This window comes from Rhizophagus irregularis, chromosome 16 (assembly GCF_026210795.1).
Source record: "Rhizophagus irregularis chromosome 16, complete sequence".
NCBI classification, from domain to species: Eukaryota; Fungi; Glomeromycota; class Glomeromycetes; order Glomerales; family Glomeraceae; genus Rhizophagus; species Rhizophagus irregularis.
In genome coordinates, this window is record NC_089444.1 from 459,883 (window position 1) to 482,571 (window position 22,689).

Sequence of the window (22,689 nt, forward strand, 5' to 3'; positions counted from 1 at the left end):
CATTTACATTTAGTCAAATATGGTCAATGCTCAAAATGAAAAATTTATTACTCATGTTATCATATTTGGCTACGGGAATTGCTCTGGGCGATTGCCGATTGTTTCCTGATTGTCGCCTAGAAGATCATCGCCTGGGTTTTTTTTTCAAATATGTCACATGATGTACAATATCTAATATATAAAGAGTAAATTTATTAATCGGCTGACGGCTGATTTTTTTTAACTTAGCCAATTTTTGATCGGCTAAACTTAAAATTTTATCGCAAAAGATATTTAAAAAAAAATTTTTTTTGCAAACATTAAACATATTTATTTAAAATAATCTTATCTAATGAAATTTTATTTGCAAATATTAAAATTTAAGTCACACATTTACGATTTTAAAGAAAAAACTCACTGTATTTATTTTTAATGAATTACAATGATCAAGAAGAAAGATGTTAATAAATAAATGAAATAACAATGTAGTAGTGGAAAGTAATAGAAGATGAAAGGGAATAATAAAGAGTAATGAGAAGTGATAGGAAACAAAAATGAGAAATAGGACATGATGGGAGACGAAAAGAAGTGATGGAAAGATGAAGAGGAGTGATGGGGGACGAAAAGGAGTGATGAACGACAAAAAAAATAATGGGAAGTAAACAGGAGAGAAAAAGATAATGGAAAATGAAAAGATGTAATAGAAAATAATGGGAGATGAAAAGGATGAAAGAATGAGAAGTAATAGGAGACGAAAAATGATGAGAGATAAAAAATAAAAAATGACCATGATAGGAGGTTGGGTAGCAGAAGATAATGATAGGAAACCAAGTAAAAAATAAAACCAAAAAGTAAAAAAAAATGAAGTTAGTAAGAAACGAAATATAAGATAGAAACAAAATAAAAAAAATAAATAAAAGTAAAAAACATACTTTTATTAATTGTAGAACTGAAAGAACTAAAAGATCTAAAAAAATTGAAATAAAATTGGTGAAAAATGAATATGAAACAGTAACAAATTAAAAAAAAAATAAAAAAATGAGTAAGAAACGAAACGTAAAGTGGAAAACAACTGAACCTTAATTGCAGAACCGGAAGGACTAAAGGGCCTAAAAACAATGAAATAGAGTTAGTAAGAAACAAAGTGTAAGAACGTAGTTAAAAGTAAAATTAAAAGAAAAAAAGAAAAATACCTTGAGACCGAAAGAACCGAGGAAACGAACCTCGAACCTATACTGAAAATGAGATGACGCGAACATGTGGCCAATCTGGCCAATCAAAAATATTAAATCTGCCACGTGATCAAAGTCCCAGCAGGCGATGCTTTAGCAATTCAATTGGGCTAAATATACCTGTACCATCTTTTAAATTTTAAAAAACCATATTAATCATTTTAACCATTTTAACCACTTTTCCCACATAGATAAATTACTATCAATCCAAGAGTCTATCTTGTTAATCACGATGTATATCTTCAAACTCTCCAAAAGAACAAGACCGTTTTTTCTTTTCATGTGTAAATTAAACCATGGGAAACATTAATAATAATCTTGGTAATTTCCGTAGTGATTTGGTAAATTTGAAGTCATAAAGTAAAATACATAGGGTCTTTGCAATAGAAATGTACGAAACTCAAAAAAAATTTTAATTTTACTTTATATGCTAATTATGTTTTTTTACTGAAATAAATGCAAATTTATATTAATTCATGATTGGGTCAAAACGCTTATTGTTACAATTATAGTACCGGAATTAGGCTGGGATGATTGATGAGATGTATATCTCAAGATAATAATCCTCCTAGATTTTATGCAAATGAACCCTTTTGCTGGTTAAAGGAAGTTTTAAATGATGTTACAAAACACCCGATGATTTTTATCATAATTTAATCAAATTGAATATGATGTGAAATGACAAATTTCATATGAATACAAATTCACAAAATCTGAATGAAGCAAAACAACAACTTGAAATAATGGCTCCTGAGTGGTTTAAATACTTTAAAGAACCATTAAAGAAAGCTCTTGATGCTATCAAAGCTTGGTGGAAATGAGAGGGAACAAGATGTTGAATGTGATTAATAACTATTCACATCTTTGAATTGTTTTGTAAGAATCTTTGCAAGAGCAACAATACTTATCTGCTAATTAGTAGTTTGCTGTTTTTAGTTAGCAGTTATTAACCATTGGCTGATAAAGAATGCAAAATAACAAAGATATAAATAATTTTATATGAATTCTGATTGGTTTAAATGTAAAATCATGTGATTTATTAGTAAATAAATTTGTTTGCCCAAATTTGACTTAATTATCGTTATGTAATGTGCAAAATTACTTAAAAAAAAAAATCTTATTATAATAAACTAAGAACTAGCATATGAATCAAGATTAGCGAAAAAATGAAAAAAAGATGAAAACTTGTCAACTCTTTTCTTATTTCCTATGTACAAGTTACATCCTTAGAAAAGGACAATGAATAAAATGTAAAAAATCAATTAAATAAAACTCCTCCCTTTCTAATTACCTTTAAAGTCTATCTTTCTAGAAAAGAACAAGAAATGAACGTTAGAAGCATTTCTTTAAAATTAAATAAAAAAAAAAAAATAGATATACACCTTCCCTCTTCCTAATTTATCTTTTTGAAAGTTTGGCTTATGTAGGGAACTCGACGTCTCTAGAAAAAGACAAGAGATAAAACATTAGAAACGTTTCTTTAAAGCCAGTATATACAAAAAACAAAAGCACACTTCCCATTTCCTAATTTACCTTTAAAAATCCGGGTTGCATAAGGAAAACTGTGTCCCTAGAAAAAAAAATGAATTAAACGTTAGAAACGTTTCTTTAAAGTCAATTAAAAAAGCATACTTGCCTGTTTTAAATCTTTTACTAGATCCACTAAGAAAGAAGATAAAAAACGTAAGAATGATGTAATATTTCGTTATACAGATAACGCAACATATAAAATGGAGTAACGTTAGGACGTTAGGTTAAAACAATTCCATTTACGTTCCGTGCCTTGTTAAAGGGAGCAACGTAATTATGCACATTTTCACTACCTTACGTTACACACTTAGCCAATCTATGTTACCTACCATGGTGATTAGTTGCTTTTTTACACAGTTCAACTATTTATGTAATTGAAAAATTGATTTATTTATAATAATATTTATGGTAAAAATGTAACTTGCATATAATTTACAGTAATGTACATACGTATACTATCGATGCGCCTTCTATAATCAGTATTTGTATCCATAGGTTTTGGAAGACGTATAGTCATTGGCTTATTCTTTACTTTCTGTAACATTATTTTCTTGCCAAATTTTTTCTTAGAGCTCAAATCAAAGTCTGACGTTCTTACTTCACTCTCAGCTAAGGTCATTTTTGTGTCCGGAAGTCCATAAGACTCTGTTCTTACTATAAATTGATAATAAATATTTAAATAAAATACAATAATAAATAAATATAATTTTAATCTAAAAGGAATTATAATTACCAGAAGCAGGTATTCTCTTTTCATCATTTCTTTCTATTGGATATTTTTTACTCCATTTATAAAAAATATTAATTAATTCATTGGCAGTTGGTCTTTTTTCAGGATCATTATCCCAACATCTTTTCATTAATTCAATATATTCAGGAATTGTTCCTTCTATAATTTCTGGTCTATCCCCCTTGCAAATATGAAATGCTGGGACTCCCGATGTCATTTCCCACATTAGAATTCCAAAACTATATATGTCAGCAGCTTTTGTATATAATTTATCATTTAAAACTTCCGGCGCAAAGTGAGGAAGAAGTTCATATATATCATTATTTATATTAGGTTGGTTAGCTAGTCTACATAATCTAAAATCACTAATTACTATTGAATCATGAGTCGCGCAAAGCAGATTTTCATTATAAAAATTGCCATGAACTAGATTTAATTTATGAATGGCTTCAAGCTGTTTTGAAATATCCCACAAATTATAAAATTTATCATTTGGATTCTCTTTTTTTATTGATAAATTATTTCTTAAATTTCCTAGAGATGCGTTAGGCATTATAATCATATAATTTAATGTATATGGATCTTGTGTTATTCCAAGTAGTGGAATAAGAGATGTGTTATTTGATAATGCTTCGCGCTGACATTGTAAATGTAATTTCCACTGTATTTAAAAATAAACATAAATATTTATTCGTATATCAAAATTACATGTATTGATTATTCAAGAATAATATTGTTGCCTACCTCATTAAGTTTATTTTCATCAAATTTTGATGAACTTTTAAGTGCTACCTGATAGCCATGTATCTCTGGATTATTTGCTTCTTTATAACCTTGTTTATCAACGAGTCGCTTCCAATCTCGTTCCTCATAATCCCAGTGCATTATCCATCCATCCAACCAAGTTACTCTATAAACAGTGTCACATTCGCCATTAGCTAAGTAACTAATATTTCTTAATCGATCGTAAGGAACCCATTCAAGTAATTCAAATCTATTTCTTGCATTTATTTGCGATTCTTGAATAAACTTGTCAATATATTCATTCTTACTAGTCCAACATTTAAAATTTTGTTGAAACTTTTTGGAATAACATTTCTTACACCAATTCTCCCCTGTATTTGGTTGATTACATTCAGGACATGAGCCATAACTAGTATGACCGCGTTTGATTTCATCATATAAAAAATGTGAAAAATTATTATTCGAAATATTACTATTCATTTCATTAGGTTTTTTTTTGATTAGATTGAATCGAAATGAAGCTTAGACAGTTGTTTTATATAGTATTTTAAAATTTATTTTCGGATGATGCGATTTTATTTTAGCAAATGAAATGAAGTTGTGATCAACATACAGTGGTGCCCTTCGGATAAAACAGGATAAAAAAAATGGAATTATAATGAATTCTGAATTCTTTCTTGAAGTAAAAATGAACCTTCATAAGTTTATATTAAATCTAATATTACTATATATAATATATAATCATTAATTTTACAATGATACAAAAATCAGCACATTTTTAAATTAGCGCGGCTTGCCATAATAATGATCACATTTCAGGTCCCAAATTAAAATTTTTATTTTGGAAAGTACGAAATAAAAACGAATCAAAAACATCTAGTTTTTTCTCAATGTCAATTTCTATAATATTCCGGAATATCCTCTTGAACAATTATTCTCATCTTCATCAGATGATTTTCATTTCTCAACTAGGTTTAGGTCAGGATTTTTTGCGTGTGAATTTTCTAAGTGGAACGTGGGAATCTGTAATCCTATGTTATTCAGAGTGATCGTGGTGATCTGCATAATTTTATCACCTGATGATTTTTACATCAGGTGAGATTTACTTCACATGATTTTCACTAGTACACTCGAGAAAACGATGGCGTGAGAATAAATTTCAGAATTTAATAAGATGATATTCAAATTTCAAATTTTCCCAATGGAATCTTTTGAAAATTTTATTTTTCTTTCTTTTGTTAAAATTCATTAATGTTAGAGATGACGAATCTGGTAAAGCCAAATAATGAATTAAATAATATCAGTTCAAGTGATGATAATAGTTATGGTCCACATGAACAATACATATATGATAATCTAGAGTATGGCTTATGTCCTGAATGTGTTAAACCAAACATGTGGGCTAACTGGTGCAAAACTTGCAATTCCAAAAGATTTCAACGAAATTTTCATAATTGGACTAGTGGAAACGAGCATATAGATAAGTTTATTCAAGAAACTCAATTAAATGCGAATAACAACTTTGAATTACTTGAATGGATACCTTATGATCGATTAACAAATATTGAATACTTAGCTAGGGGTGGTTTTGGCGTAATTTACGAAGCAATTTGGTTGGATGGACGGATATTAAGCTGGAATTGCGAAAAGCAAAATTGGAATCGTAAAGATATAAATTATCACAAAAATGATGGGAAACAAGGCTATTGGGTAATACTTAAAAGCTTAAGTGATTCATCAAAGATTGATGAGGATTTTTTAAATGAGGTAAGCAACTATATCTTCTATATAAGGCCACACAAATTCAATTTTTCAGTTCACGTAACATTAAAATTTAAAATCGATCCGGGGACCCGGGGTTTATTGTTTATTAGTAAAAAAAGTTTATATATAAAATCGTGACATTTTATTGGTTGACTTTTAAAAGGGAGGAATTTATTTTCGCTCTAGAAGTTATCAGCCGCGTGATAAACTTACCTGCCAATAAAATTACGTCCCGATCACGTGATAAATTTTTTATATATTTATTGAAATTTGAAAAAGTGACCCGGCCGGGTGAAGTGAACCAAAAATTCGAATTGTGTGGCCTAACAGTGATTAGTAATTAGTAATTTTTATAATAATTATATTTATTTATATACAGTGGAAATTACATTTACAATGTCAGCATAATGCATGGTCAAATTTTACTTCCCTTATTCCGCTATTTGGAATAACACAAAATCCAGTTACGAAAAATTATATGGTTGTAATGATGTATGCATTCAATGGTAGTTTAAGAAATAATTTATCAATATTAAAATATAATCCCAATGATAAATTTCGAAATTTATGGGATATTTCAAGGCAGCTTAATGCCATTCATAGTTTAAATTTAGTTCATGGAGATTTTCATGATGGGAATTTACTTTATTTAACTGAAAATATATTGTTGGTTAGTGATTTTGGGTTATGTAGATTAGTTAGTCAACCTAATAAAAATGATGAAATATGTGGAGTTATTCCTTACATAGCACCAGAAGTATTACGTGGTAAGCCATACACAAAAGCAGCTGATATATATAGCTTTGGAATTATTATGTGGGAAATGACATCAGGAATCCCAGCATATTGTGATGTTCCTCATGATTTAAATATTTGTTTAAATATTTGCAGAGGTGATAGACCAGAAATTATAAAAGGAACAATGCCTGAATATGTTGAATTAATGGAAAGATGTTGGGATAATGAACCTGAAAAAAGACCAACTGCCAAAGAATTAGCAAATACTTTTGATGAATGGAATAAAAAATATCCAATGGAAGAAGATGAAGAAAAGAGAATACCTGTTCCTGGTAATTTTAATTACAGTATTACTTATTTAATAAATTTAATCATTCAATATTTATTATTTTACTATTATTTACAGACAATGAACCAGAAATTAAATGTCATCCGAAATCTTGTAGTACAAGTAGAATATTTGTTAGTTCAGTTAAATTGAATGAGATTTTGAGTGGTAAGACTGATATTTTAGATGAAGGTATGTATACAAAGTTAATTTTTATCATACATATCACAAAAACTTATTTTGTTTTACAATTTTGTATATTAAAAGATCTAGATAACTGCATGGTTACTGTTATTGAGCATCAACTATAACTTGTTTATTATAAAGGGAATTATAAAAAATAGTTCAATTTCACGTAATTTTATTTCAGTTTGACTTGATTAGTTTTTGCCGAAAACTGTGGTTTTAAAACAAAAATTAACTAATATAATCAATCATAAAATATTCACATTGACTTATTTACAAGCCACTATAAAAGTTCTATTTATTTTATTTATTATAAAACCTGTAATTTTGCCATAAACTTGTGAAATTGGATTTTCATCATATGACTTAAAAATTTTTTCGCGCTACACCATTGGATAAAAAATTACTATTTTAAATAACCTGACTATAAAATTTTGATTTCAATAAGTATTAATTTGTTTTAATATTAATTTATCCTTTATTTAATAAAACTAGTAATAATAATACAAGAGAAAATATGAAGTACTAGTGTCCCACATGTTTGAAATTTTTTTTTATAAAAAAAAATAATAACGAAAACATTTGCATAACATCTGTAGTATTCAATTATCACGGGAAAAGAATAAAATGAAATAAAAAATATCATCATCCTTCTTTTAGGGCCCAGAAATATATGAGTTTGTGTATTTTGAATCATGAAAATCTTTCCTTTTTTAGATAATTTCTGATAATGCCGGTCAGAATTTTATTTCCTATTATAGTACCGGACTGACATTATTATAATTCCGGCCCTGAAAAATGCGTACGGCTCATAGTAAAAAATTTTTTTCATCACCTGACTCCTATATATATATTTCTGGGTCCTCCTCTTCTTTTTTTAACAGCAAATGTGTCATAGATATTATATGAAATTAAATTGAGCTAGTTTGATATTTTGAAGTATAATCATATTCGATATCATCGACAATCCTTTAAAGACTTTAAATCAAATCTGATTTCACCATATTCCGAGCATATTCCTTTCATGGCTAAAAGATGAGTTTGATATTGAGAGATTGATAACACGAGTAATTTAGTAATCGTATAGATTAAAAAGACAAATTTCACCGGAGACAAGTTTATTATTACGATGGAATAATTCTACATCATCTTCGATCATCTAAAATATATGGTACTATTCCATAAATCTAATCTTTATTTTATATGGGCTCGATAAGTAAAAATATTTCAACATCTCTTCTATGATTGTAAAAACATATTCAACAAATATTATGAAACCCTCAGGAACTTCACGACCTTCTCAAGTATTTAGAAATTGGGATAAGAGTGGTATAAAATTAGTTTCAATCATGTGTAAAGGTTGTGCAATAAGTTGAAAAGACTTAACACATTCATTATCCATTATGAAAGAAAGAGTAGAATATCTATTGTGAACTGCATGAACGAAATCACTCATTGGACTACTAATGGCTTGAAGTTTTCAGCAGGAGCAACTGAATACAATTACCAACTGCACACGATTGAAGTTTTTTTGTTCCTGTTGCAAAGTAAGATCGTAGTATTCACTGCATTGATGTAATGGAAAGACAAGAATCAATTATTAAATCAGTATTAAATTCATAGTTATATATAAGTAACAGAGCTCTTAAATCTCCACCCTCTCGATTCTTTCAGTGGGTCTCTTGTCTTTATAAAAAATGGGCTAATAATACACGAGCTCCTGTTCTGCCTCGGGCAGATCAAAGGGCGCGAACATATAACTTTAATTGCATATTTTATACATAATTATGATCTAAATAATTTTTTACTGGATAACAGGTTTCTAAGCAGCTCTGATACTACTCTGGCTACAATTAAAATTATTTCATCTTGGAATCACTAATAATGTTTTCTAGAAATGAAATGATTTAGTTGTGTGCGTAAGTATTTTCTTGAACGATATAAAGTGTTTTTTCTTTTCTAAAAAAAAACTCTTTATTAGTGCGTGAATCGCCATGCGAATCAAGCCATAAATGTAGGTGTAAAATATCTAGTCAATATAGTATCCTACCTAAAAAATATGTATAGAAGTTTTTTTTTATCTAATTACTAATCTCACCTAACAACTTCGTGAAATTTAACCAAAACCTTTTCTAAAATTAACTCTTTTTTTTGATCACCGAAGGTAACCGGAGTTTCGAACATGAAAACTTATCTTTATTTACTAGTGTAAAGAGTTTCTATATAAGGTTGAAGTCAACCTTAATAGGAAAAGTACTAGCCAGATGACTGACAGTCACATGAATCACGCGTGGAACTATCAAATAATAAGCTAAAAATATGCGTCTATTCAGAGACATCATCCTCTATATTGTACATTGTCTTTTTGTTCTAAAAATTTATGAAGTATACCAATAATTCCACCATGCCGCATATATGGGAATTTGCATAAATATAAAATCAAAATAAGGAGGAAAAACTTATATTACTTTATTAATTAAATGTAAACCGATTTTTTAACATACAATATGGCTGGGTTATTAGAACTAAAATTAAAAAAATTGTTTATTAAAATCTAAAAAAAGGTTCGTCATCTATGTAATTAAAATTCTTGTGTAACATGAAAATTCGTGCCATTAAATAAAACCCGTGACATGCCTGCGTCGGTTTGTTTTTTTTTTCCAAACCGAAAATACTTTTTCTCTTCTTTTTTCGGTTTAGTTTTTTTATTTGAACCGAAAAAAATTTTCTCTCTTTCATCATTTAGGTTTGGATCGGTGATCGGCAAGACCATGGTAAGCTGGTATGCGCCTTTTTCCATTTATTTTTTTCTTTATTTATAAAATTCTAAAAAAGATCATAGAATTGAATGATTTCATATTAAGCTCAATACCTTTTAGGATTCAAGAAGAATTTCTCTTTGACAATATTTCAACTGTTTATATACTTTACAGAAATCTCGTTATTTGAAACGATATCATTTCAATATCAAAATAATATCATTTTGATATCATTATGATACCATCACAATATAGCTACTATACAATATCAAAATGATATTGAATAATATCTAAACAATGTCGTTACAATTATATCGTAACGATAACTCGATAAGTGATATCATGATGATATTGTAATGAAATTGTTTGATATCGTTTTGATATTGTTACAATATCAAAATAGGGTCATTAAGATGATCTTAACGATATCTGATATTGTTTGAAATTTTAGGGTTTCAGTAAAGTAGTATATTGATTTTGCAAATAACACGCATTAGTTTATCAAAAATAAAAACATCATATAGACACAATGTTTATAGAGCTATTTATGAACTAATATATTTTAAATGCTATTAAAATATTGTTTATTTTATTTTCGGTCATTTAGAGTGGTTCGTATAGTGGTTAACCAAAATAGTAGGTCAAAGGCTCTGGTGATAACATTTGAAATTCATCAAAGTTATACCTACATAACTATGTTTCATTTACCCGTATAATAATGTTTCATATTATTTCTGAACTTATCAAAAAAGGTGATTTGCGTAGGGCTTTTATATTTTCATTTATATATATATTATGTATAAATGGTTTTGGGGCTAAAGCATGTACAGTTGTGTCGGAAAGTAACGCCCACGACCCGCATAGTAAAACATAGAAAAATAGAAAATTTCAAGCTACACATGCCGATCAAAATTATCCGGCCACTTTGTTTTACCAAAATTATGCAGATCATCACGTGCTAAGGTGACAAAAATATTATACGATTTTATATTTATAATTACAATAAACAAATGAACGAAATATTAATAAAACTCTTTCCCCTTTCCATTTTTTCACATAGAAATCCGCAGTTAAATACTGTTTTTTTTTTTTTTTTTACACTTTTTTACGTTTGTTAACGCTCGAGAAGAAAGAGGACCACTGGGTGGCCTCTTATGGAAAGGTTCTTCTCCTTATCACCCGACCTCTGAAAGAAGTTTTTATAATAAAATATTTTTTTATCTCACACCCATACAACATATTGAAAAATATGGCTTCTTTTCTTCCTAAACATATTCCCTTGGGAAAATTTTCTTTCGATGTCTCATTCCACAAATTTCACGTGACTAGACCCAAACGGGCTGGATGTAACAAGATTTATGAAATCAGGAGATCAAAAAGTTTCTTTTTTGAGCTAGTCGATCCTTCAACAAACACCAATGATATTCATCTTAAAATACACACAAATGATTATCACATGAAATCGACCCCTATTAGCTACTCTTCCACCTGTAGCTTTCCTAATCTGAAATACCAGATTAGTAAGATGTTACAACATTTTTTTTCTCATCAAAAAGTCATCCCACGCTCCATTCAAAAGAGATATTTTAATCTTATTCGTTCTAAATTACTCGATAGATACTTCATTATCAAATCACGTGCTGACAGTGTCACACAAAGAAATTCCCGCACAAAAACTTTCTTTAACTTCTCCTATAAACGTTATCGTTTTCACTTTGGTATTTTTATACCATGTAATTTTCGTACCACTCACAATTTTGGAATTGAACACACACAGTTGTGTAGTGTCCCCTCCCCTTTCATCATGTCTCATAATAGACGCACTTGTGTTTCTCATCATAAAAACTTAGATATTTTTCACAATATCAAGAATCACACGCCGATACCGAATAATAACACTAATAACAACAAACGATTCCATGCAACCCTTATCCATAAACAATGGCAACGTCGTGTTAAAAAACACGTTTATTCAAATCGTCTTGGAATTTCCTACGATATTTCATATTCAGCTAATGGACATAAATATCTTACCACATACAACGATCGTCGTATGTACCGAAAACGATTGGACAACTTCCGCTCACACCACTCTGATAGTAGTAAAAGGAGTAAAAAACAAAAATCCCGTTTTCAAAGGGCATGTAGATATGTTTTTTACAATCGCGGTAAAAACCGAAAATCTCATAGACGTGTGAATACTCTTGAGGAAAAGCTTCACCGTGCTAGACAACATCGTTTCCTATTTTTACCTTCACAACATGTTAATAAACCTATACAACATCTAAAATATCATAAAAAATTAGTGCTCAGAGACGAGGAACATTACAATTTTCCTATACCCCCTGCACCACGCAGACCTCTAGGTGTAAATGCCGTTTTAAACAAAACTATTGACCGACTGCGTCGATTAAGTCCAGGGAATAATTCAATTAGTACTTCAAATACTCACTCACCTGCCACCACCTTACAACCCATTCTCCTCAAAGAAGAGAATACGTGGCATGAGACGTTGGGCATCTGGATTCCTAATGACCTCTTCCCTTATGTAACCGATGAACCTGTCTATATATCTAAAAGACAGGCTACTCTCAAAGGTCGACAACATGCTCCAGGCAGTACGGAGTGGTTAAAAGTTATTAGAAACCGTAAAAAGGCTCATGAATCGGCCGATCGCCAAGAAAAAGAACGTCTTCTTCGTGAAGAAGACCTTTCCGCTAGAGCTAAACTCTGGGGTACCTCTTCCAACAGTATAGAATACCGTGAAGAAATGACGAAAGATCTCACTAAATTTCAAGAACATTATCACAAAAAAATCACACCTCTAATTGAGCGTCATGCTGTTCTAGAGAACAGAATCACACAAGGAAAAAACGTTTACAAAACCAACAAACAGTTGCTCCAATTGGAGCGCGAATTAGGAGTTTTCAAAATCGACTACTTCTCAGTCATAGATGACAATGGTTACCATTATCGTTACAAAGGACACACATCCGATGATACGAAACAACTTGAGCTCAGACCACACAAACGTCCGTCTAACCTAACTATAAATATAGATAGGCACAATACTGAGATCAAAAAATTGAGACTAGATATTCCGTCTCCTGAAGACTCTAAAGTCTTCGCTTCACTTTAACCCCATTCGGTCACCACTATCAGCTTATTTTTTTATTTTAGTGGCACGCTGATAGTTATAGATTTATATTATTTCTGCCACATTTTTACTATTGACTTGTAATTCATTACATCTTTTTTTTTTGGGTTATCCCCACGTACAAATTTTATACCAACGTACAACAATTAGAATAGTGTTAACCATTCCACCTATTACAGTATTTACAGGTGGCGGTCTTTCATGACCGAAAGAAAAATACGGATCGTTCTTTTTTTTTTGTTTCGATTGACCTTTCTTTGGTTTATTAGGATGTGATGTCGTGTTAGGGACTCCTCCAAGTTCGTTGAAGGTACCAGAGTGGCGCTGTCCTCGGGCGGTTTGATTATAGCTTAGTATTAGATAGCGTTCGACTTTTGTTTTATCTCTTGTTCTTGTCTATCTTTCTGTAATCTTGTTCACGTGGTTATATAAAAATAAAATTACAATAAACAAATTTCCATGCTTCACATTTTTCATATTTTTCAAAATTTTTCAGAAATATAAATCATTTACTGAGTAAATTTATGATTTACGTGATGATAAATTAAAAGATTTAAAAAATCCCGTAACTTTGTCAATATTAATCTAATAAACACATATTTACCACCATTCGAATCGCCTCGATGAGACGAATCCAATAAGCTAAAAATCATGGCTATACGATCACTGGATCAAAACTTATTATAAAATTTATTTAAATCTTTAAAGTGCAATTACATATCGAATATCGATCCTACAAGAATGTAATTATTACCATTCGAATCCACTTAATGAGACGAATCTAACAAATCTTAATTCATGAAGATCCAATCACTGAGTAACGAAATATTCTTGATATCCGATTTTTAAATTTTAATCTATAATCTTACGCAAATTTTCATAAACTTACATAATAATATGTTTATGTAAGTAGTCATAGGTCAAGCCATAATCTTATATAATATTATTTCATAATGGATAATACTTAACCTTATTAAATTTTCTGATAAAAATACTTGAAAAGCATGTTAAGGACGCATGGATAGATATATCTCCAGAATATTATTGATAGCATACTTTATAGAATTGAAGAAGCTATTGCCACCAATGAAAATAGAATTCATTATTAAATTTTTATTTAAATTAACAAACAATGGCACAATGAATATATATAACTTTAAATTTTAAATTTCACAATATTATGCATATGTAAGTTTATCACTTTAAAAAAGTGGCCGGATAATTTTGATCGGCATGTGTATATACATATTTATATTTCTTTTAATAATTATTTCTAATTTTTTTATTACTTTAAAGCTAATATATTCTTTTAGGAAAGTGATATTTAAACTTTGGAAAAGTTAAAATGTAAAAAAGTTTTTTTTATATATTTTAGATCTGAAAAAAAAATTTTACATATAAAAATAGATAATTTCAAGATACATATATATTTATATTTCGTTTAATAATTATTTCTAAATTTTATGTCATTTTAAAGTCAATATCATATTCTTTTAATAAATAATATTTGAACATTGGGAAAGTCAAAATGCAAGAACCGTTTTAATTATAAAATACGGAATTAATTTTATATATGTAATTTACTATGTAATTGTGAATCGTACGTACGCGACTGTACATTTCAATATGGGAGTTAAATTTTATTCTAAATAGACACATTTTCAATAACAAAGAATTTGGATCTTATTAACTAATATAGTTCATTTGACATGGTTTAAATAAATACATTAATCTTTGTACTATACAATATATTACGATATGATCATTTTTATTGACGATATCACATTATTACAATCACGATAATTTAAAGTGTTATTTTGCGCACGGTTTATTTACTATATCATTTAGGTTCATTGATCCCAGTGCGAAGTAATGAACTGTCACTAGTTTATTAAAATTAATAAAATTTTGATATGATTTGTAATAAACTTTTACTAAAACTAAAGTTTTTGTCTAAGAAAATAATAACATATTAAAGTATTATTACACGTTCAAATTAATATATTTGACTCATATTATATATACTGTTCCAGCTAAGATAATTAATTAGTAGTTCTCTGTTAATTACTGAATATGTTCAAATTTAATATATTGACTTATATTTATATATACTGTTTCAGCTGAGATAATTAATTAGTAGTTCTTTGTTAATTACTGAATATGTTCAAATTTAATATATTGACTCATATTTATATATGCTGTTTCAGCTAATAATTAATTAATAATCTATATAAGTATCAGACAGTTATATTAATTAACAATTATGTAATTACTCATCATTGTGACTAATAATAGACATAAATATAGTTCAATTACATAATTTATTTTGACTTTGACATAAAATTACTTTGGACTAATACATTATTGAGTATCAATGTAATCATACTGTATACAAGAAATCTTTATATATATAGGTACCAATTATTTTCCTTACTATTTTAACAATATTTCTTAAGTTAATATTATATTTGTTATTTACCTTCAACAGTTTATCATTTTTGTAATCAACATGATGAGTGATCACATGAGCACATCTAAGAACTACCCTGGTCAAGATAGTAAGTCCTGTAGACAGTATTGACTTGTAATAAATACTTAGTTGCTAATTAATTTTTAACTTTCCAGTTCTTATTTCTTATATAAAAGAGCGAGGCATTAAATCATCATATTATGGATTTTTGAAGGCTAGTCATGATATCATTATTGATACAATATCATCTACAGATACATGTGACAGACTTAACACTATCTGGTTTCGTCACTTTCTAATGGAAGCAAAATTACAATTAAAATGGGAAATTTTTGTTGAAGTAAAAATAAGGTGTGTCTTTTTTTTTATTTTGCAAAGTGTGGGTAACTCTTGGTTGACTGCGTCTTGACTTAAGAGAATTACTGTGTTGACAACCTTGGTAACCAACCCAAGATCTCAATTCAGGCATCCTACTTTGTCGTTGATAAAGTCTGCTAATTCTGGAGGAGGAATTGGCTATGTACCTTCTTTAATCACTAAATAAAAATTTTGATGCACTACTAATAATTTCTTTCTAATAACAGGCAATAGTAGAAAATTCACGTTATACAAATTATTTGCAAGCATTATGGAAAAATATTTTCAAGGAATATAAAAAAGAAAATTTAGTACCTGCTGCTACATCTCACTCAAAAAATGCAATTAATGTTTCTGCTAAAGAATTATCTAAAATTTTTCAATCAGGTCATAATAAGAAAACTGAAAAGAATACTGAAAATACTCTTCAAGTTAAACAAAAGGATGAACTGAATACTGAAAAAATTACTCTTCAAGTTAAACAAAAGGATGAACTGAAAAGAGTAAGAGATGATAATGATACTGATACAGAGAGTTCATCTACTGGTAATATATCCACATATTATTTCTTTTTACATTTATACATATTATTAAATTATATTTAATAATCATCTATTAGAACACTGGAAAAAACAAAGCCGAATTTTAAAACAAAACAAGGATAATTTAGTATATAGACAAGTTGTTGATGATGCAATTGTTATTGCTTCAGCACATAAAAATCTTATTGCAGATAGTAATATTATACCTTTTATTAAAATTCTCAAGACCTCTTTACTAAATAGATCACAAATGTCTCTATCTTCAGCAAATGAACCTGTACTTCAGGCAATTGTAGAAAAACTTTTGCCACCAAATTATTGTATTCCAGAACTTTCATTAGTAATTAATGGTAAAAAGCCCAAAGGTTCAGGTCGTTTTGGTTATTCAGATATTTTTATTTTAAGTAATACAGGAAATAATAATGTTGGTCTAGAATTAAAATATATTTCATTAGTTGGCCTTATTAATATAAATCAAAAAAATAATTTTGGTGCAAATGAACTAGAAAATCTAGATAAAATACTTGAAAAGGAAAATATAGAATCTGTATTAAAAAGACCATATTCATATTGGTCAAAAGAGGATAAAAAAACAAATTTAACAACTATAGGTGAAATACTAAATAATGGGATTGATCAATTAAGCTTATATATGAAAACAGTTTCAAAAGGAAAAGCTACTAATTATTCTAGCTCAGGGATACTTGATAGACGTGTTAAAGTATCTAAATCTAACCCTAATAAGTTAAAAGGATTTGTTATATTAGTTATTGGTTTTCGCCGCATTTTATGGAAATCTGTTGATGATGTAACAACCAACTATATATATAATAAGATATAAATATTTTATATTTACTATCATTATGAAGGTTTAAAAGTATTAATTTCTAGTAAATGTCTGTTGATGACTAATATAATTAATGATTATTAAATAGATTATAAATAAATCCATTAACTATCATCATGAAGTTTTAAAATATAATTAATAGGGTGATCCATTATTTTTTACAAATAGCTGTAATAATTTAGATCATAAAGACATGAGAAAAATTTTATCATTTAAATAAATGATATTATTGTGTCTGAAGTCTAAACTTTCTCAATAATAGGTTTTGTCAAAGCAAGCTAAATATTTTTTTGGTCTTAATAGTAGCATACTAAATTAGTAAATTTGTTATATGTATTTGATTTAATTGATTATTACAAATACAAAATCAATGCATATGAGTCAAATCAATAAATTTAAAGAGTTATATTTGCAATATATTCAATGGTATTAATTTATAAAAAAAAATAAAAATTGGCAAAAATAGCAGTATAAATGTATTTTCAATTTCAGATTGAAAAGCCTGAATAAAAACATTATTAGCATAATATGATGCTGATACCCATAATAGATGGACATCTAGTAATTTTTTACATTTGGGTTCTTGGAAATCACATAGAGATCAAATTTGGTTCAATAATATAGATTTATTTGTTAATTTTAATTACAATATAGTGGGACATAATTTAGATGTTAGATAATATTTTTATGTTCTTATTTTTCCTAGTTTTTTTATTTCCTTCTGTGGTGGTTGCATTCCAGAAATGACCTCAGGTCTTTTCTGTGGTGTAGCCGGCAGCTTTAAGGTCAGGAGTCATCATCTGCCTGGCTTCTCTGACTTGTGATTTAGTTTGTAGTTTTAGAATTATTTTCACTGCAATTTACATGTAATATTGTTGTTTTAATAATTTGTACTACAGCTTTGTATGTTTTGAAACATAAAAATAAAAATAAATAAGCGTAATTATTTATTTTTTAGACCCCTTTTTTTCATTTCGTCATCCTTTTTTTTTTTGTTTTGTTATTAATAATTTATTTACTATGATAAAAAAAAAGTACTATGAAAGTTATCAAAAAAAAATATATATTACCATAAAATAATATCATAAATAAATATCACAAATAAATAAAATAATTTATTTTTTTATTTTTTTCCTTTTTTTAAATTAAAAAAAAAATGTTATCTATTCTTTTACCATTATCAGTTAAATAAAAAAAAATAATGGAAGATTTCAGTAAATGTCAATCATTATGTAATCAAGTTTTCCTATTCAAGTTAAAAAAATTTGGACAAATGTTATAGGATTGATATATCTATAAATAAATAAATGATTTTTTTTTTACAAATATCATATATAATAATTACATCAAAATATTGATCATAAAAAAAAAATTTCTATTTATTTATGAAATGTTAACTTCATTTTTTAATTTAACTAGTATTCACCTGTTAACTACATTAACAGTTATTAGAGGTAAATCTGCATACAGTCACAATATTATTAATTGTTTTTTATTTATTCTTATGTTTCCATTTCTTAAAATTCTTAAAATTATTCCCACCCTTTTTGTAATTTTTTTTTCTTTTGTCAGTCAAGATCCCTTTTTTTGTAAGATGTTTCAGGATCCTTTTTCTTTTTTTGGTAGGTCAGTACTTTCTTGCAGGATGATGCTACGGGATTCTTTTTTTTTTATAGGTCAGTATGGCAGGTTCAGTTCAGTGTTTTTTTCGCTCAGAGATTCTTTCTTTTTTTTGTAGGTCAGTATTCAGCATTCTTCTATAGAGTTCTTTTCTTTTTTGTAGGTAAGTTTGATATTCTCTTTCTTGTAGGACGATGCCTTCAGGATTTTTTCTCTTTTTTTGTAGGTTGGTATTCGGTATTCTTTATCTTTTTTGTAGATCAGTTTGGTATTCTCTTTTTTGTAGGTCGGTATTCAGTATTCTTTTATTGGGTTCATAGGTTAAGTCATTTTCTCTTTCTTCTAATTTCCCTTTTCTAACCTCTTTCATTTTTTTTTTCTTTATGTTGGTCCTCTTCTCAGCATCAGATTTTGGGTAGGTAGAGCCCCTTTCTTTTGTTTTCCCTTTAGTTAGAGGTTAACCTCTTTCATTTTTTTTTCTTTAGATCAGTCCTCTTTTTAACGTGAAATTCCAGGTAAGTCTTTCTTTGTTTTTGTTTATTCCGCTTTGTTTCATTTTTCGTTCATTCTAACCTTTACCCTCTCCATTTAGGTCCTGATTCTTTCGGCTCTTTGACCCTAACATAGCAGAAACTTATAATTTTAAGACAACGCTTTCACTATAATGTAACATCATGGTTATAATAACGTGACAATGCATTATACATTAGCGCAAAGTTACAATACAATCATAATGCTATGACAGTGTTGTTAGATATATCGTAATGATGCTGTGAATTTAAGTTTTTCAATGTAAAAAATGGTAAACTATTTTTTTTATATTAATAAATTTCAGAATTGTCAAAAACGTAGTTATAATACTTATAATTGTATAATGATAACGTTAAAACAGTGTTGAAATGGTATTACAACTATACTAAATGATCGTCTAACAATCATTAATAATCACTAAAATAATCAAATTATAATTGATGTATATGATCTAAATGTAAAAATATACAGGAAAATGAGACCAATTTGAACAATATAAACAATATATGGTCGTAATTTTCCATTTTACATTCAAAAATATTACTAATTAACAATTTTATGTACAGATAGATATTTAACATTTATTATAAAATAAATTATACAGAAACCCATTAAACAAAAATATGAGATATATAATAAGAATCATAAACTTCGTAGCCACGCTCAATCAAAGCAATGTATTACTAAACCTACGCTAAAGATGACTTTAGCAAGGCATTCTTTTGTGAAATAAAAGAAATTTCATACACTTTGCCAGCTGGTAGGATAGCTTATGATCTCTAATCTTAAGTCAATTTACGCAAGAAATAATAACTAATGCTAACTAAATATCAAAATAATTTAATATTATATTTGCTGCAGTTAAGTTAAACATGATCCAAGCATCAAAAACATAATCGCAGAACATTTTGGTGGATTTGACTGTTTATTATTTTGAAGTGTATAAAAGAAATTGCAAAGAAAATTAAAAAAGAAATAGTTTATTCATTGATTAAAAATAGTTTGACGTGTTAATTAAAAAAAGGAATAGTTTATTCATTGATTAAAAATAGTTTTTTTTTTATTTTTATTTTTATTTTTAAAATATCGACTCGACTGGGGTCGAACGCTACATAAGAATAAACATGATCTAAAAGAACAATAAATTCTAAGCTAGTGTTATACCCAACCTCTCGGGAGAAGCCCGAAGGGGTCGTCTTGCCTATTATTCAATCGAACAAACAGGCATAACCTGGAGATCAAAAAGAACAATCCAATCATCATTACATGATCCGTATTTTTCTTTCAACTACAAAGTTGCTACCTGTAAATACTGTCATAGGTAGAATGGTTCACACTATTTAAAATTGTAAAAAAAAGGGAAGTTTTGTAATGCATCTGTGATGCTAAATACGGTCAAAATAAAATGTAAGTATGATTCAATACATATATTTGAAGACCTAAATTACTAGTGAATCGGAAAAAAAAAACCTAGTAAAAAAATATAAAAAAAAAATTTTTAATCCTAAATAGGAGGTCTGCAACTCCAAAAATAAGGAGTTATCTTTTCAAGGAAAAGGGGACTTCAAAGTCCAAGGAATATTGTTGCGATCAATTGTAAAAAAAGAAAAAAGATAAAAAAAAGAAAAGAAGGAAAAAAATCCTACTCGAAACCTTTTGGTTTCTGGCACCCGAACGGATCATATACGGGAGTGGGACCATTCTGGTTAAAAATATTATCCAGTTGTACGATCTTTAAAGGAGCAGGTGGTGAATTAAAAAGCTCTGCTGAATCTTTATCATCTGAATCAGCCGTTATGTATTCATCAGATGATGAAAATGCCTCATTATGACTTTGAGGTGGTGAAAATAAGTTTGATATGGTATACCGAAAAGAAGGATCTGAATTAAAAAGGTCAAATTGCCTTATCTCTATTTGCGCAGGTGGTAAAGTGGATGAAGTGGTCATGTTAGGGGGGGAGCCATTCGAATTAGAAAGCTCAGGTGATATTTTAACAGGTAAAGGGGAAATAGGGGTTGGATGATTATAATTAGAAGGTCCAGCGACTGCTGGTGGAGAGGGGACAGGAGTCTCCAAACTTATACTAGACTGGTGAGTTTGTGCGGAATCATAACTCGCGATTGAAGAAATGTCGGCATCAGAGAAATATGCTGATCGTTTCCGAGAGAGGGATGCGATGTAATTTTGGCGTGTAAGGTTAAATTGACGCTGGGCTTCAAATTTATACATGAAGTCCCTATGTTCACTGTATTTGTTGACCATTCCTAAAGTTGCACCGTCCCAAGGATTGTTGGGCGTATTTGAAATTTCATGACAATACGTAGATGGACGTGGTGTATATCTATATTTATGTTTGACTAAAGGTGAAGAAGGGTTAACCTTCTGAGTCGAAGGACTATCCAAACGGATGTTCTTGGTACTGTGAATAGGTATAGGGAAAGAGTAATTCTCTCTACGGGGATTACACTCTTTATATTTTAAATGTGTAATAGGTGAGTTAATATTTTGAGGGTGAAAAAATAGAAATCTTTGTCGATTAGCAGTAGCTAGGCGATCATTAATTTCAGAAGCTTCCGCTATGTGTGATTTGTCCTTATTGAAAGTTCTTCTACAATTTCTCTCAAATCTCTCATGTTGTTTACTGAAAGAAGTGGACTTAGTCGGAGTGGTAATTCTAAAACGTGAAAGGTGTTTGTAATACATAGTTCTTGTATCCGTACACTCGATTAATTTACATGGGTAGTGATTATAATTAACGTCATAAGAAGTTCCTTGACGTTTGGAGAAAACGTGTTTTACTGTTTTCATTGAGGATTTATTGAAAAGGTGCGAGGCATGGTGGCCTTTGGGTGTCGTGGAGGTCAGAAGTGAGTCCGGTTGAATAGGGTTTTTCACGTTAGCGAAAAGGTTAAGAAATGTGCCTGAATGATGATCAATACAGGCTCGTCGATTATATGACATTATATAAGGACAAGGGACATTACAAATATTTGTAACGTTCTTGGTCTCTGTGTTAGAGTGAGGGTGTGAACATGGTAAAAATATGCCAAAATAAAAATGATAACGTTTGTAACTAAAATTAAAAAAAGTTTTAGTTAAAGTATTGCGGCGTAATTGTGAATCGCCACGTGATTTGATTAGATAGATTAATTCTATCTAATAATTTCGATCGAA

General features: G+C 28.8%; 5 protein-coding genes across 5 annotated transcripts; 3 read left to right on the forward strand and 2 right to left on the reverse strand.

Annotated features, from left to right (window-relative positions):
* Positions 1-2,504: 2,504 nt before the first annotated feature.
* On the reverse strand, positions 2,505-4,356 carry OCT59_007895 (uncharacterized protein; the record flags this gene model as incomplete). The annotated part of the gene is made up of 9 exons (XM_066142102.1): positions 2,505-2,519; positions 2,594-2,652; positions 2,745-2,781; positions 2,848-2,873; positions 3,071-3,103; positions 3,192-3,395; positions 3,475-3,652; positions 3,845-4,132; positions 4,216-4,356. The coding sequence occupies 9 exons, from the start codon at positions 4,354-4,356 to the stop codon at positions 2,505-2,507; spliced, it is 981 nt and encodes a 326-aa protein (XP_065999012.1).
* Positions 4,357-5,466: 1,110 nt separating this feature from the next.
* OCT59_007896 (uncharacterized protein) lies at positions 5,467-7,356 on the forward strand (the record flags this gene model as incomplete). Its single annotated transcript, XM_066142103.1, has 6 exons — positions 5,467-5,612; positions 5,850-5,982; positions 6,359-6,645; positions 6,871-7,049; positions 7,124-7,237; positions 7,313-7,356. The coding sequence occupies 6 exons, from the start codon at positions 5,467-5,469 to the stop codon at positions 7,354-7,356; spliced, it is 903 nt and encodes a 300-aa protein (XP_065999013.1).
* Positions 7,357-11,794: 4,438 nt separating this feature from the next.
* OCT59_007897 (uncharacterized protein) lies at positions 11,795-13,129 on the forward strand (the record flags this gene model as incomplete). Its single annotated transcript, XM_025329356.2, has 1 exon — positions 11,795-13,129. One exon carries the CDS (start codon positions 11,795-11,797, stop codon positions 13,127-13,129), a length of 1,335 nt encoding a protein of 444 aa, XP_025171826.2.
* Positions 13,130-15,656: 2,527 nt separating this feature from the next.
* On the forward strand, positions 15,657-17,357 carry OCT59_007898 (uncharacterized protein; the record flags this gene model as incomplete). The annotated part of the gene is made up of 4 exons (XM_066142104.1): positions 15,657-15,705; positions 15,773-15,957; positions 16,202-16,520; positions 16,594-17,357. 4 exons carry the CDS (start codon positions 15,657-15,659, stop codon positions 17,355-17,357), a joined length of 1,317 nt encoding a protein of 438 aa, XP_065999014.1.
* Positions 17,358-21,156: 3,799 nt separating this feature from the next.
* Positions 21,157-22,323, reverse strand: OCT59_007899 (uncharacterized protein; the record flags this gene model as incomplete). Its single annotated transcript, XM_025311413.2, has 1 exon — positions 21,157-22,323. The coding sequence occupies one exon, from the start codon at positions 22,321-22,323 to the stop codon at positions 21,157-21,159; it is 1,167 nt and encodes a 388-aa protein (XP_025171824.2).
* Positions 22,324-22,689: the final 366 nt, after the last annotated feature.